This window comes from Anomalospiza imberbis, chromosome 1, assembly GCF_031753505.1.
Source record: "Anomalospiza imberbis isolate Cuckoo-Finch-1a 21T00152 chromosome 1, ASM3175350v1, whole genome shotgun sequence".
In the NCBI taxonomy this organism is placed as follows: Eukaryota; Metazoa; Chordata; class Aves; order Passeriformes; family Viduidae; genus Anomalospiza; species Anomalospiza imberbis.
The window spans coordinates 25477834-25489897 of record NC_089681.1 but is presented as its reverse complement, the minus strand read 5'-3'; the positions used below and the strand labels follow the sequence as shown (position 1 = coordinate 25489897).

Genomic DNA, 12064 nt, shown 5'->3' with positions numbered 1-12064 from the left:
CAAACAAATACAGGCAGGAAATCAAGAGCAGTGACTTAAGCTTCAGCCTGGAGTTTGTACAGTGATTCTACTCCCCTTTTTCATAATTAAGAGTTTTGCAAGTAGCCCCAGTATAAATACACTCTAAGCATCTGGGCAACATCTTAGGCTCTTTTTAAGTTATCAGGAGATCAAGGTAGATCCCCACAGTTTCCTGAGTAGGAGCCAAGCCCCCAGAGTAAGAGTTAGACCAATATGAGTTCATGTCTGTGAGCAGGGAAGGGGCAAGGAGAAGAGCTTATCTTTCTGTCCTGATTTGACATATATTTGACATGACATCCACGTTACACATCTGTAATGTCAGTTTGGACCTGGTCAGTGCTTGTCCTAACACTTAAAAAAATCTCAATGCACTCTATTTTAAATCCTTTTTGGAGGTTTGTGAGGGTGAAGGAAACCCAGTGTGGTTCCTTGCTCCTCTCCCTTCCCCCAGTCTGAGCTCCAAGCTCCACAGTGCTTAGTGAGGCTCTGCAGGGCTGATGGGAGCAATGGGAAGGGTGTTGGAGCAAATGTGAGTGCTGCAAAGTCACCAGAAGACTTTCTTTTTACTGACAAGGAGGGTGATGGAAAACATGGTCTGCAGGTTGTAGTAATTTTGGAGCTGAAGTAATTTCGGACCTGAAGACCCACATATTCTGTTGTCTCAGAGCATTCTGGTTATTTACTGAATGCAAAACATCCTTCATGTAAAACAGTGGTGAAGCACAGTTGAGGAAGCTCTGCAGAAATACAGCTGTTTTGTTTATATGTGTTGTATGAATAACTGCACTGAAAGTAGAGAAAGGTATCAGAAGCACAAGTCTTTTTATACATGGAGAGAAAAACATATAGGAAAAGTTTGAAATTAGTGGTTTAAGGGGTGAAGGCTGTTACAACTCCTTTCTTTGGTAAATCATCTCCTACTTAATTTTAATGTCAACTCTGACAAGCTCGTGTTTCAGCACAGCAAGAATCCTTGACATGGTTAATGGTTTAGAGAATAAGCCTTCACAAAAGTCATTGCAAATGTAACCTCCCTTTTACCCTAATCCTTTACCCTTCCCCCACTCATGACTTCCATGGAAATTGTTTTAGCATAATGGCATCCTCCGGGAAAAGGTGTCAGAAGATAATGAGAATATTTGGCACAGTTATGAACTAGGAGATACACAGAAGGTCTCAAGGGGGTTTAGTATGCAGCACTGCCAGAGAGATAGTGCAATAAATGCTTCACTGATTACTGACTCACAGGAGTCTGTGGGGAATCAGAGTTATTTTTCTCCCTTTATGCATTGGTAAGATGAAGTCCTTAGTCAGGACCCTGGTTACAAGGTGGGAGGGATGAGGTGCAGGCAGCCTCCCTAAGGCAGGGAGACCCCATTAGACCTTTGTGTGTGGCGTAAGTTAAACTGTGCACAAGACACAGATGAGTTTGGTGAGGATCTGAGAGCCTAGGCCACTAGCAGCACTGAGCTTATGCTGGGAATATGGGGAGTGTGTCGTGCTGCATGCACAGCAGATGGAGGGGTAGGACATGGCACTATGGAGACATCTACACTTGCATGCCTGTGTGTCAGCAGGATGTCTAAGGCTCCCTCGTGCTCAGGGAAGTCACTGGCACCTAAGATGCGATACTGTTCACATGGGCTTCAGTTCAGTTGCTCAGGCATTAGGCATTTAAGATGTTCACACTTGCAAATCAGCCCAAGGTGGAAAGTGTAACAAGCAGAAGTAGTTGGGACGTAGGTGGTGGGAGAAATGCTAGAGCATTTGAAGCAACACTAGATGCCTGTGTTATATCAAATTACTTCTGAGTCTGCTTCTAGATGGTCTGTTAAACCCTCTCATTCCACAGAATTCATTGGGGCTCCTGTGCCTGGCAGGGCAGGTTGGACAGCTGGCGCACATATGGACATCTACAGTTGGGACTCATCCCCAGAGTGAGCAAACCTTCCTCCCACCTGCCCAGGTCTCCATTAACAGAGCCCCAGTTCCTCCCTTGGGTCAAAAGAGAAATGCTGAGATCATCTGCCCTAGCAGCAAACTCCAAAAGGCGACAATTGGATGTAGAGAGTAAGAGGCTGGTTAGCAATCCTTGCAGCCGTGGGAACCCATGAGCCTGGAGCCCAGTACTGTGCACTGAAACTAAAATGAAAGGCATGTTTATATGGACCAGAATGCTTCCTTCAAGGTTCTGCTTGTAAACTTAATGATAATTCCTCAGCAGTTTAAGTGTACTAATTATCTCTGCCTTGGATGGTTTCTTTTTGTTTTAGTTGGAAGGCCTGTTTCAGTCTCATGCTATTACTGATCTTTCACAGTTCAATATAAGAAAAGAATAATTAACTAATAAGTAAAACAAAGAAAATTTAAAAATTATTAAGAAGAATATGACATAACAGACAGGATCTTTAATTAGATGAACTTCAGGTGCATAATTTTTTTAAGGAATTTTTGAATGCAAATTTGCAAGAGGAAAATAATATATTGGGGTTTGACTATTTTTTAAAAACTGGTTCTTTTAGATTAAATTGGAATTTCAGGTACATGGTGCAGCATTGGCCTCAGAAAGATAGGTTTGCTAATATTTAAGACATGTAATTGCAGCTATTGGCTTTAACACAGATTTCTCATGACCACAGTTATAGAAATCAGTTTGGAAGTGAAGCACATAGACAAAGGCAAGATACTGGTCAGAGTGAGCTGACTATACGTTTTAGTATTTCACAACTGATGAAACAAGTTCACCAAGAATGATTTACTAACAGATCCTCTGGTTGGACAGACAAGCTGCAAATATAATTTTTCATATGAGTGGTCATTTTTAATGGGAAATTCAGCTTTATGGCAATCCCTCTCAATGAAAAAAAAAATCAAACAGTAATGACTATTTTCAGTTGCCTTTAACTAAATGAAGCTGGCTTAAAGAGTTCCATTTCAGTTCTGCAGTAGATAACATTGGATTCCCTGCAGAAAGCTGGTTGCTTAATGGTAGGTGTAGTTTGGAGGCCTGGTCCCTTCCATAATCTGGGTTTCCCAGAGAACCAGGAGATTTTTAATACCACTTAAAAATCACCTAGAGAGTTTTTGCAATGACATTAGATAGCTCTGAGGATTCTTATGTGAGTCCCATCAGGCCCCATAGATTTGTAGGGATCCAGCTGAAGCAGCAGATCTCACACAATTTCAGGGTCTACTGGGAGTCAAACATTCTCACAGCCATGGTCCACCAGCTCAGAGCACTGAGGTCCATCATCTGTGTTGAACACAGAGGCCAAGAATGCATTAAACACCTCTGCCTTGTCCATGTCCCTGTTTGTGAGGTGCCCGTCCCCATCCCGTAACAGGCTGATGTTATTTCTATGCTGCTTTTGCCATTAATATATTTAAAATAACTTTTTATTGCCCCCCACATTTCTGGCCAGCTTTAACTCCAGTTGATCTTTGGCTGTATGAATTTTCTCCCTGCACTGGCAAGCTGCATCTCTGTATCCTTCCCATGTCACCTGACCTTGCTTCCACTGGGCACACACCTTCCTTTTCCAAAAGAAGATGCCTGTTCAGCAAAGCTGACCTTCTGCCTTGTTCGCTTGATTTCTGACATTTTGAAATTGCCTGCTCCTGTGCATTTCCAAGGAGTGTAAGAAACCAATGTAAACTTTTTGTTTTGTCGAAGAATAAATAATTTAATCTCAGGGGGTTTTTGTTTCGTTCGTTTTGGGGTTTTTTTGGGGTTTTTTTGGTTTTTAAATAATTTTGTGACAAAACCAGAATTGAAACATTATCCCCTCCTATGGGGTGAAAACTGAAATTTGCTCTCGCTGGCAAAAGAGCCACTGTGATGCTGCATCTCATTTCCTCATTTAGGTTTGTGTCTTCAGACTCTGCAAAAAAATTATAGCTCTGCAGCCCTTGTAGAGTGTTCTACACTACAAATTTTAGCATACATCACAAGTTTTAATATCATTATTAAGCCTCTTTTAGGAACACAAAGGCTGTTACAGCTGGAATGATTAAGGTGACTTGTCAGCTGTGTAGTCATTGCATCCCTGTGAGTCACTGCTGAATGCAAAGGACTAGAGCGTTGTTTTTTCAGATGAGTTCTTAGGAGAAAAAAAAAACCCTTTATTCTCTCCTTCAGTCCTGCCACAGGCAGAGCAGTAAGTGATGATTCTGAAGTTATCACTTAGCCTGGAGCTAAGCAAACTAGGAAATTATTTAGTGAAACAAAATGTGGGATAGTAAAAGAGCTGGCCCCGCTGTCCATGTCAGAGCCCAGAGAGCCAAGCTGGCTGCTGCCTTTGGGAGCCCAGAGGGTGCACAGTCCAGATGGATCTGGGATTGAAGAGCAGCAGTGTCCTCAGGGCCGCAGGAAGTTCATCTCCCCAGGGACAGAAGCTTTGTCCCACTTCTGCCCCCTCTTCTTCCTTCCCCTTTTCTGTGACCAGACCAACACCTGAGCTTCCTACAGCACTGCATCCTACTGGAAGCAGTTTTGCCTCCAGTGGTAAGAAACCTTGTACAGACCTGAACAAAAGGTGTTGTTTGCTGCTGCAAAGGAGCTGTGAGGCAGAAAATCCTTAAAATGGAAGTGCACACATAAGACTCCTTTGCAAAACACCCTCAGTGGTGTTGGAGCAGTTACCTCATTTTGCTGACTTGAAGTGAGATGGTACACAGGCTTTCTGGTTGCAAAGACCTTACAGCTTTTTAGCTGAGGTTGTCCATGGATGCCTATTCAGTTACCCTTGCATAGTTTAAGTAATGCTGAATTCCTTTCACTCACAAATTATATGCTTCTACTTAACAATAGGCAATACTAGCTTCAAACTTTCATCCCTAAAACCAAATTTAGCAAAAAGCCTTGCAAATGGGACTGAAAAGATAGTTAGTTCAAGCTTTTGAGATAAATCCTTCTCATATCTGAGAATGAAGAGAGATCTGAAGAAGAAAGTAAGTTAGTTCATAAAATGTTTAATATAGTATTGGATTCCTCAATAAAATAACTGCTTTATATTTCAGACTCTATGCTCAGTAAGATATTGCCTTTTCTTGTGGTCCAGGGGAAATACATAGATCTTCTGCTGGTTCCCCTGCCTAGAGGTGCCTTTTGTACCATAGAACAGTGTGTGTCAGGTCAGTGGATGGATCCATGGACCCACAGCAGTGGATGAGTGGAATAGCTTTAACCTTCCCTCCTCCCTGGCTGCCCCCAGTTCACAGCCAACTGTAGCGGGCAGAACAAAAGCACAGCTGCTTTGCAGTTCTGCATTTTGGACCACTTCCAGAGGTACCACAAATAAGCACTTTTACCATGGTTCATTCAAGTGAATTTGCTCATTTTTCTGTCACTGAACAATTGATATGATCAACTTTTCAGTGATCAGGACTGCTCAGTGTAATAGTCCTTTAACAATAGCTCGTGTTTTTTAGGTAGAGAACATTTTAGACACAGACAGGTAGAAGGACTGCATCTAGTAGTCAGAAAGCAAATTGAGAATTATCATTCTGACATGATGTGAGTGCATTTTCCTCACCCTATGACTTGGTTGCTTATCATGAGTGGAGGGCTGGAGCCTGGAGGTGAGTCACCCAGCAAATATTGTTCATAACACATTCAGCATTACCAGATTAAGGGTCTAAGCAGAAGCATCCTTGGCATATGTACCTACTGAAATGAGGAACATGTGCTGCTGTAAACCTGAGTACTGAGTTACAGAAACAGCCCTCTGGTGTGCACCTCACTCCTGTACTATTAAATACTTGCCAAATTTCTTTAATTATTTCAGTAGCATCTTGCAGGGAGCTCAAAATTGTTTGTATGCAGCAAAAGAAATCTGAGATTCATTCACAGCTTGTTTTTGAAGCATCATATCATTATTTCAGAGAGAATAAAATAATCACTGATACAAAATTATACCTTCCCTGCCTAGAACAACATCCCCTTCAAACAGGATGCCAAGAACAATGAAGTCTCCAAGGGTATTTATAACAGAAGGAAATACTAAATATGCTAGACAGAAATCCATGTTCTTTATGACCTTTCGGTGCTTTTTCACAAGCTTGCTGCACAAAATGCTTTGGATAATATTTTCTGGTTATTCATGTGTCCAGTTCTAACTGAAAATGAATTCAGCACCTGAATACTTTTCCATTTTCACTGGTAGTCCATTTGCAGCTGTGCCATTCCTGTCAATAGGACAAACAGAATGTTGAAAACAGGGATGCTGAAAGCCTCTGAGCCCTATGTCACTAACATGGTGCTGAGGATGTTGCAAAAGAACATGGACCAGAAGGGATTTGAATATAAAATTTGAAAAGACAGCATGAATTTGACTGGCTAACAATGTGAAAGGCTGTTTTAAACTCAGTTATCAAGCTGTGCATTAAGAAATGCAGAAGTGTCTTTTACATTAAGTCATTAGGGCAGATGATGTGAAGGAGCAGAAAATGCAGGGATAATGAAAAAAGAGTAAGCATTATAACAGCAAACTCCTGTCCTTTAACCTCATCATATCCTGTCAAGGCTCTTTGACTCAGGAAAATTTCCAGCTTTCAGGGTTTCAGTTTGCATTTAAAAGGTGAACATCTGGACTGTTCCAAAATCAACTGCTGAACTGCAGAAGAGTTGTCCAGACACATTTGATCATAGATACCATTGTGATCTGTGGTAAACAGCCTTAAGGAGCTGCACTTTTCCCCATCACTTAGTTTGTTTACCTAAGAGTTGAGTTTCACAGCCTCAGCACCAGCTCTTACAGACTGTGAATTCCTTTACACCTGCCACCAAGGTCATTGGAGAAATCAAGTGTAAGTCTCATTTGCAGCCATCTCACTTGGCCTGTTCGAATCCAGATAAGAATCACCTTCAATTAGTAAATGTTGTGTGAAAAATCTCATTTACATTATCAATTAAAAGTGTTCAGAAGTTTTTATAGCCCTGAGTATGCAAGTTTGTGATAATCCAGGATCCTGCTATTTCTGTCAGTTTCTCCCCTTTATGAAATAAAAGCCAGATGTATGGAAGTTAGCAGTGGAGAAAGTGATTTTAAGATAGGACTGTGCCATCATTTTATTAAAAGATCAATTTAAAAATTCCATTAAAAAGATAAGTGAAAAAATACTAAGTGCAGTCAGCCATTCAATATTCACCCCTCAGCAAGATTCAAAGAGGACATTCATGCTTTTAAATTTATTTAGTAATCTTTTTCTTTTCCTCCTTGGAAGAAAGGCAATATGCTAACTTTCAGTAATGAGCTGTAGGTCAAATGTTTTTTTTTTCTTTTAACTATTAAGGCCTTGCTCATGAGAGAAAATATCACTTCAAAGTTGATCAAGATGAACTCTGCTTCAAGCAAAGAGGTTTGAATTGAATAGAATACTTCCCTGCATTTATGTATTTATGTAATGATGGCACGGGAATATGGCAGTACATCCATATTTTTCATATTATTAATTTTGCCAAGGCTAGTAGTGGTGAAATGGTCTTGCATGGTCAGAAAGTCTTAGGAATTATGTGTGCTCATGGGCTATGTCTGGTTTTATGCTCCTTCTGTAAGGCTCTCCCATAGAACACTATTGCACAGCAAGGATTGCAAACAGGAGAAAGTTTCTGGGGTTTTTCTTCTTTAGCATGGAAGGCCAAGACTTCTGAGCCTTGCTGTCCAGCATGACAGCCACAGAAGAGGAGTACAGGCAGAAAGGTGGAGGAAAAAGCCCCAAACAAAAAAATTCTGGTGTTTAGAGGATTTCTGCAAGAACTGGGGACGAGTGTGTAAGGCCTGAGGAGCAGCCACTGCATCATGATGCACAAAGGCTGAACCTGAGGGTGAGTTTGCAGTGAGTAGGAAGGTGCCAGTGGGAACGTGCTCAGGAACAGAGGCTGCACCTGCAGCCAGCTTCAGAAAGGCTGCAGCCTTGTGCCCTAAGGCAGCAGAGCAAGGCCAGCAAGAGCCAGGCACTTGCATCTCCTGCTGCAGCCCAAGCAGGGGCTTCATATCCCAGTCAGGCTAGTATTTGAGTTGCACTGTTTACCAGTAAAACAAACAAAAAACAATTACTAAACTCACTAACCTTCTATACTCTTATCTTTCCAGCAATCTTGACACAGAAGAGCTCTGTGGTAAGTTCTTTTTTTGGGAAAGAACATGATCTATGCCTGCAGCAGCCCTGTGCAAATAAACATGCCATGTGATTATTTTTTCCTGTTTAATCTTTGTAGCTCAAACAGAAAATAATTTCCACTCAGAGAACTCCTGGGAAAATGCAGATGGTGTATAATCTTTTCAGACTTTGTGCAGAATGTGCAGAATTTCCCTATGTCCAGAATTTACTTTGAAAATATTTTTCCTAATCAGTATTTCACACTCTCTGAGATTCAAGATCTGTTCTGTCATAAAGATAGATGATAGATAGATAGATAGATAGATAGATGACTTGTATTTTATTTCCCCTTAGTGTGAAATATCTTTTCTAGTTAGTTTCTCACTTTAACACTTGTCAGATACCCCACTTAAAGAAAATTCGTTACTTTCCTCCTACCTGAGCCAGGGAGAACAGCAAGTTTGACAAGTTCTATGATCCTTTGTCACAATAAAACTCCTGCAAGGCCTAGATTTTGGCCCAACTACCCATTTCTGTGCCTCATTCTGAGCTGTGAGTCATTTCCCCAACACCCTGTTTGCTCTCCAGCTTATCCAACAGCACCTGATTCAGGAGTGCTTCTTGCAGCAGAAAACAATTTACAAATGTTTTTGCAGGTTTTCCCACAAAATGTCAGAAAAAAAAAATCATGCTTCTCAACACCAGACAATTTCTGAGGGAAACATGATAAGTTTTCCATAGGTCAACAATGTTGAAGACCTTTAAAAGATGAACATATTGTCAAGTTGAATACCAGCTCCTTTGTTCACCCACAGGGTGACATGGCCAAGAGCCCACTAAAAACCACCTCACCCTGTGGCTTATAAATACATGACAAGAGGCTTATCTGTAGTGAGCTGGCCTGTGACAACTTCTGCTGGTTGAGCATCTGGCCAAAATTGTATAAACCTGGCTGAGGAAGAGAGGTGGTTTTGCTCCACATGGGATTTACTGCAGCTGATGTTGCACAGGCTTGCTGGACTGGGGGGGTGTCAGTCCAGCACTGACTCTGTTTATTGTCTGTTTTGATTAAATACAGGCTGCTTCAAATGCCTTTTAAGTCCTTCAGATGTTTCTCATCCATGAATCTGGTACTGAATTTACTCAATCCATATTTAAGCTTGTGATAATAGAGCTCTTTCTGAGTTATATCAGTTCATCTCAGAAATGAAGCTAAAAAACATCCAGGGTACTAACTCATAATATGTTTTAATTCTAAATAATTTCATTCAAGCTCTCAGCAATACCAGATCACATCACAGTTTTCCTGGTAACTTATGTTCTCGTGATTCCCCTGAGAAGCTCATGCTGACCTCTTAAAAGCCCTGAAGGGCTGCTATTTATTATTTCAAAAAGCTCTTATCTAATCTTGTTCTTCCTGTCTGCCACTTAGATGTTGATTTTTGTGCTCTTCCAGGTGATCTGATGTCTAAATGCCTTGTCTAACACAGTCTCTAAGCTTTAACATAATTAAATTTATTTCTTTTTCACACTGTTTCCTTCCTGTGCTTCCCTCTATTGTATTTCACCACATCAACCAAATGGGAACTCGGGTCATGATTTCCCAGGTTTGCTCCCTCCTCTTGCTGTAATGCCTCTGATTTTACATCAGCTCTTTCTGTTAAGTCCTTTGCTTTGAGAAGCTACACAGGGACATCCTGCAACTTGTTCTTTCCATGATTTTCATTAAAATGAATTTTGCATGCATCATATTTGTCGAAAATATCACAGCACCTGGGACTAGAAGCTTATCTGGCCAACTCATGGTCTCTGCATTTCTCAGAGAAACAGCTGCTCTCAACCAGCCCCAGTTGATATTATCTCCTCTAAGGGCTCTACCAGAATGACTCATTTTCATATCAATATAATCAAATTCACCACATACATATGAAAACTTCATTTGCTGCTAGTAATTGTAGACTATTAGACTGAAATTTCAATTTACAAAGAAGATGTAGATATTTTGAAAATGTTTGTTTCATCTGTCAAGTTCATATTTACACTTTTTGTGAATTCGACAGCTCATTTATTGAAAGAGTTTTGAAATACTGATTTTGGTATTTTAGGTATGCCAGGAATGATTTTACAGAGAAAGAATACAAAATTTAAAAAGAAAATTATCCTTTTCATTATAACTCCTTTTCATTTTGCATTTAAATATTCAATAATGCTGTAATTTAATTCAGACTTGATAAAGCTGATATTTAATGAAACACTGATTTTTCAGGTCATTTGTAGGTGATGTGGGGTTTTTTTCTTCTTTTAGATTATTTTTCAAAGCACTTAGGAGAGTATGAAAATGTTCTATCTGTCTTGGAAGACTTAAACATAACCATACTGAAGGCAATGGACAAAACAAAGAAAGTAAGTAAAAATTGTGAAATTTTCTTTACACTGTATATTTTGTTTGTTTGGAGTATTTCCAGTAGTTTTTGTATCAGAATTTATTAATTCATATTTAAGTTTTTCCAAATGTACCTGTTTGTTGCAAAATCCAGTAAGAAAATACCTGTCAAAATGGTTGTATATGAAATCTTTAAAGTCCTGTCTGCAAACTGTTACAGTTTGGATATAGCCAAAATCTTTGTGAATAGCCTGAAGAATGTTCTTTGCATTGTTGTATGAAGAGGGTTCTATGTTCTCTATGAAATGTGGGTAAGTATCAACACCAGCATTTGGAAATAGACCAAATTTGAAAAAATAACCTGGTGGATTGAGCAAAACCTCCTGGCCAAGAACAAGATTTCATTTCCATTTGAGGCATTTTAAACAAAAGCAGTGGTCACAGAGCCTGCCAAGAGGAGGTGTTAGGGCTGTTGCCCACCAGCACAGCAAGGGGACATTTACCCTGGAGGGAGGAGATGTTTCTCAGGGGAAGAAGGTTGGTTTCTCCACCTGCACATCTGACCAGGGTTGTGGCAGTGCTGCAGGACATGCCAGGCAGCCAATCCACCTGGCACTCCATTCATTGTGGCTGTACCTGCTCCTGTGTTCAGACCAAATCCCAGCTGTGTGGCTGACCAAAAGTGCACCAGTACATCGAGTGATTTACTCCTCTTCCCTGGCTGAACAGTTATCCTGTGCAAGGTGGAACAGCTTCAAAAGGTGAGGGAAGCAAACCCAGATCCTCCAAACTTAGCCACAGATCCACACCAGGCTAGTCATCAAAACCAGAAATTGCCCCCAAGATTATTCAATGAGATCCCCTGGGGTCAAAAAACCCTGGGGTTTTTTTTCAGTCAGTCAGTGGAGAGATCAATGTGGAGAAAGCTGTGCTTCCTTAGTGAGGATGTTATCTTTGGTATTCGGGTGTTTGCAGGAATAAAGTACTCATACATTTTACATAACCTGCCAAAATAAAAACCCAGAAGTGTAGCTTATTTTCTTAGAGCTTGAGCCAGGAAGCTGAATGTCTCTTCATTTATGCTGTGCATCTTCCACTCGTAATGAATGAGCACTGACTCATTGTCTTGTTGAGCTGGATATTAAAGAGCAACAGATTGCATCATTTTAGCTATGCATATTTTTGAAAAAATAGCCATGTGTATAAAATACTGCTGCTGAAGGGCAGGATGTCATCTCATAACAACTGGAAGTAAATAAAAGATAGCATTTAAGAATTACTTCAGAAGTTAATTACAAGGAGAAGTCCCAGCAGAGTAGAGATTATAAAATATATGTACTGGCCTGACTAGAAATATGGATAAGAAAATCTGGAATATTAATAAGTGTTTCATATATCTGCTTGAAGAACCCATCTAAAATATAACCAAACCACAATTTCTTTGAATATTATTTTCTTAACTCACGATTCAAGCCTAGTGGGTTTTCTGTCTTTCAGGAATGCTTCAGCTGACTATTTATTAGAGGTGACAGAAATAGAGCAAGGCTAAAACTGGAAAAG

General features: G+C 40.3%; 1 protein-coding gene across 1 annotated transcript in view; it reads left to right on the top strand.

Annotated features, from left to right (window-relative positions):
• NECAB1 (N-terminal EF-hand calcium binding protein 1) overlaps window positions 1-12064 on the top strand; it is a 52700-nt gene that overhangs the window by 17248 nt on the left and 23388 nt on the right. The window contains exons 4-5 of the mRNA XM_068185273.1: window positions 8115-8140; window positions 10427-10524. Coding sequence (XP_068041374.1) covers window positions 8115-8140; window positions 10427-10524 — 124 coding nt within the window. The remainder of the gene's footprint in view (window positions 1-8114; window positions 8141-10426; window positions 10525-12064) is intronic.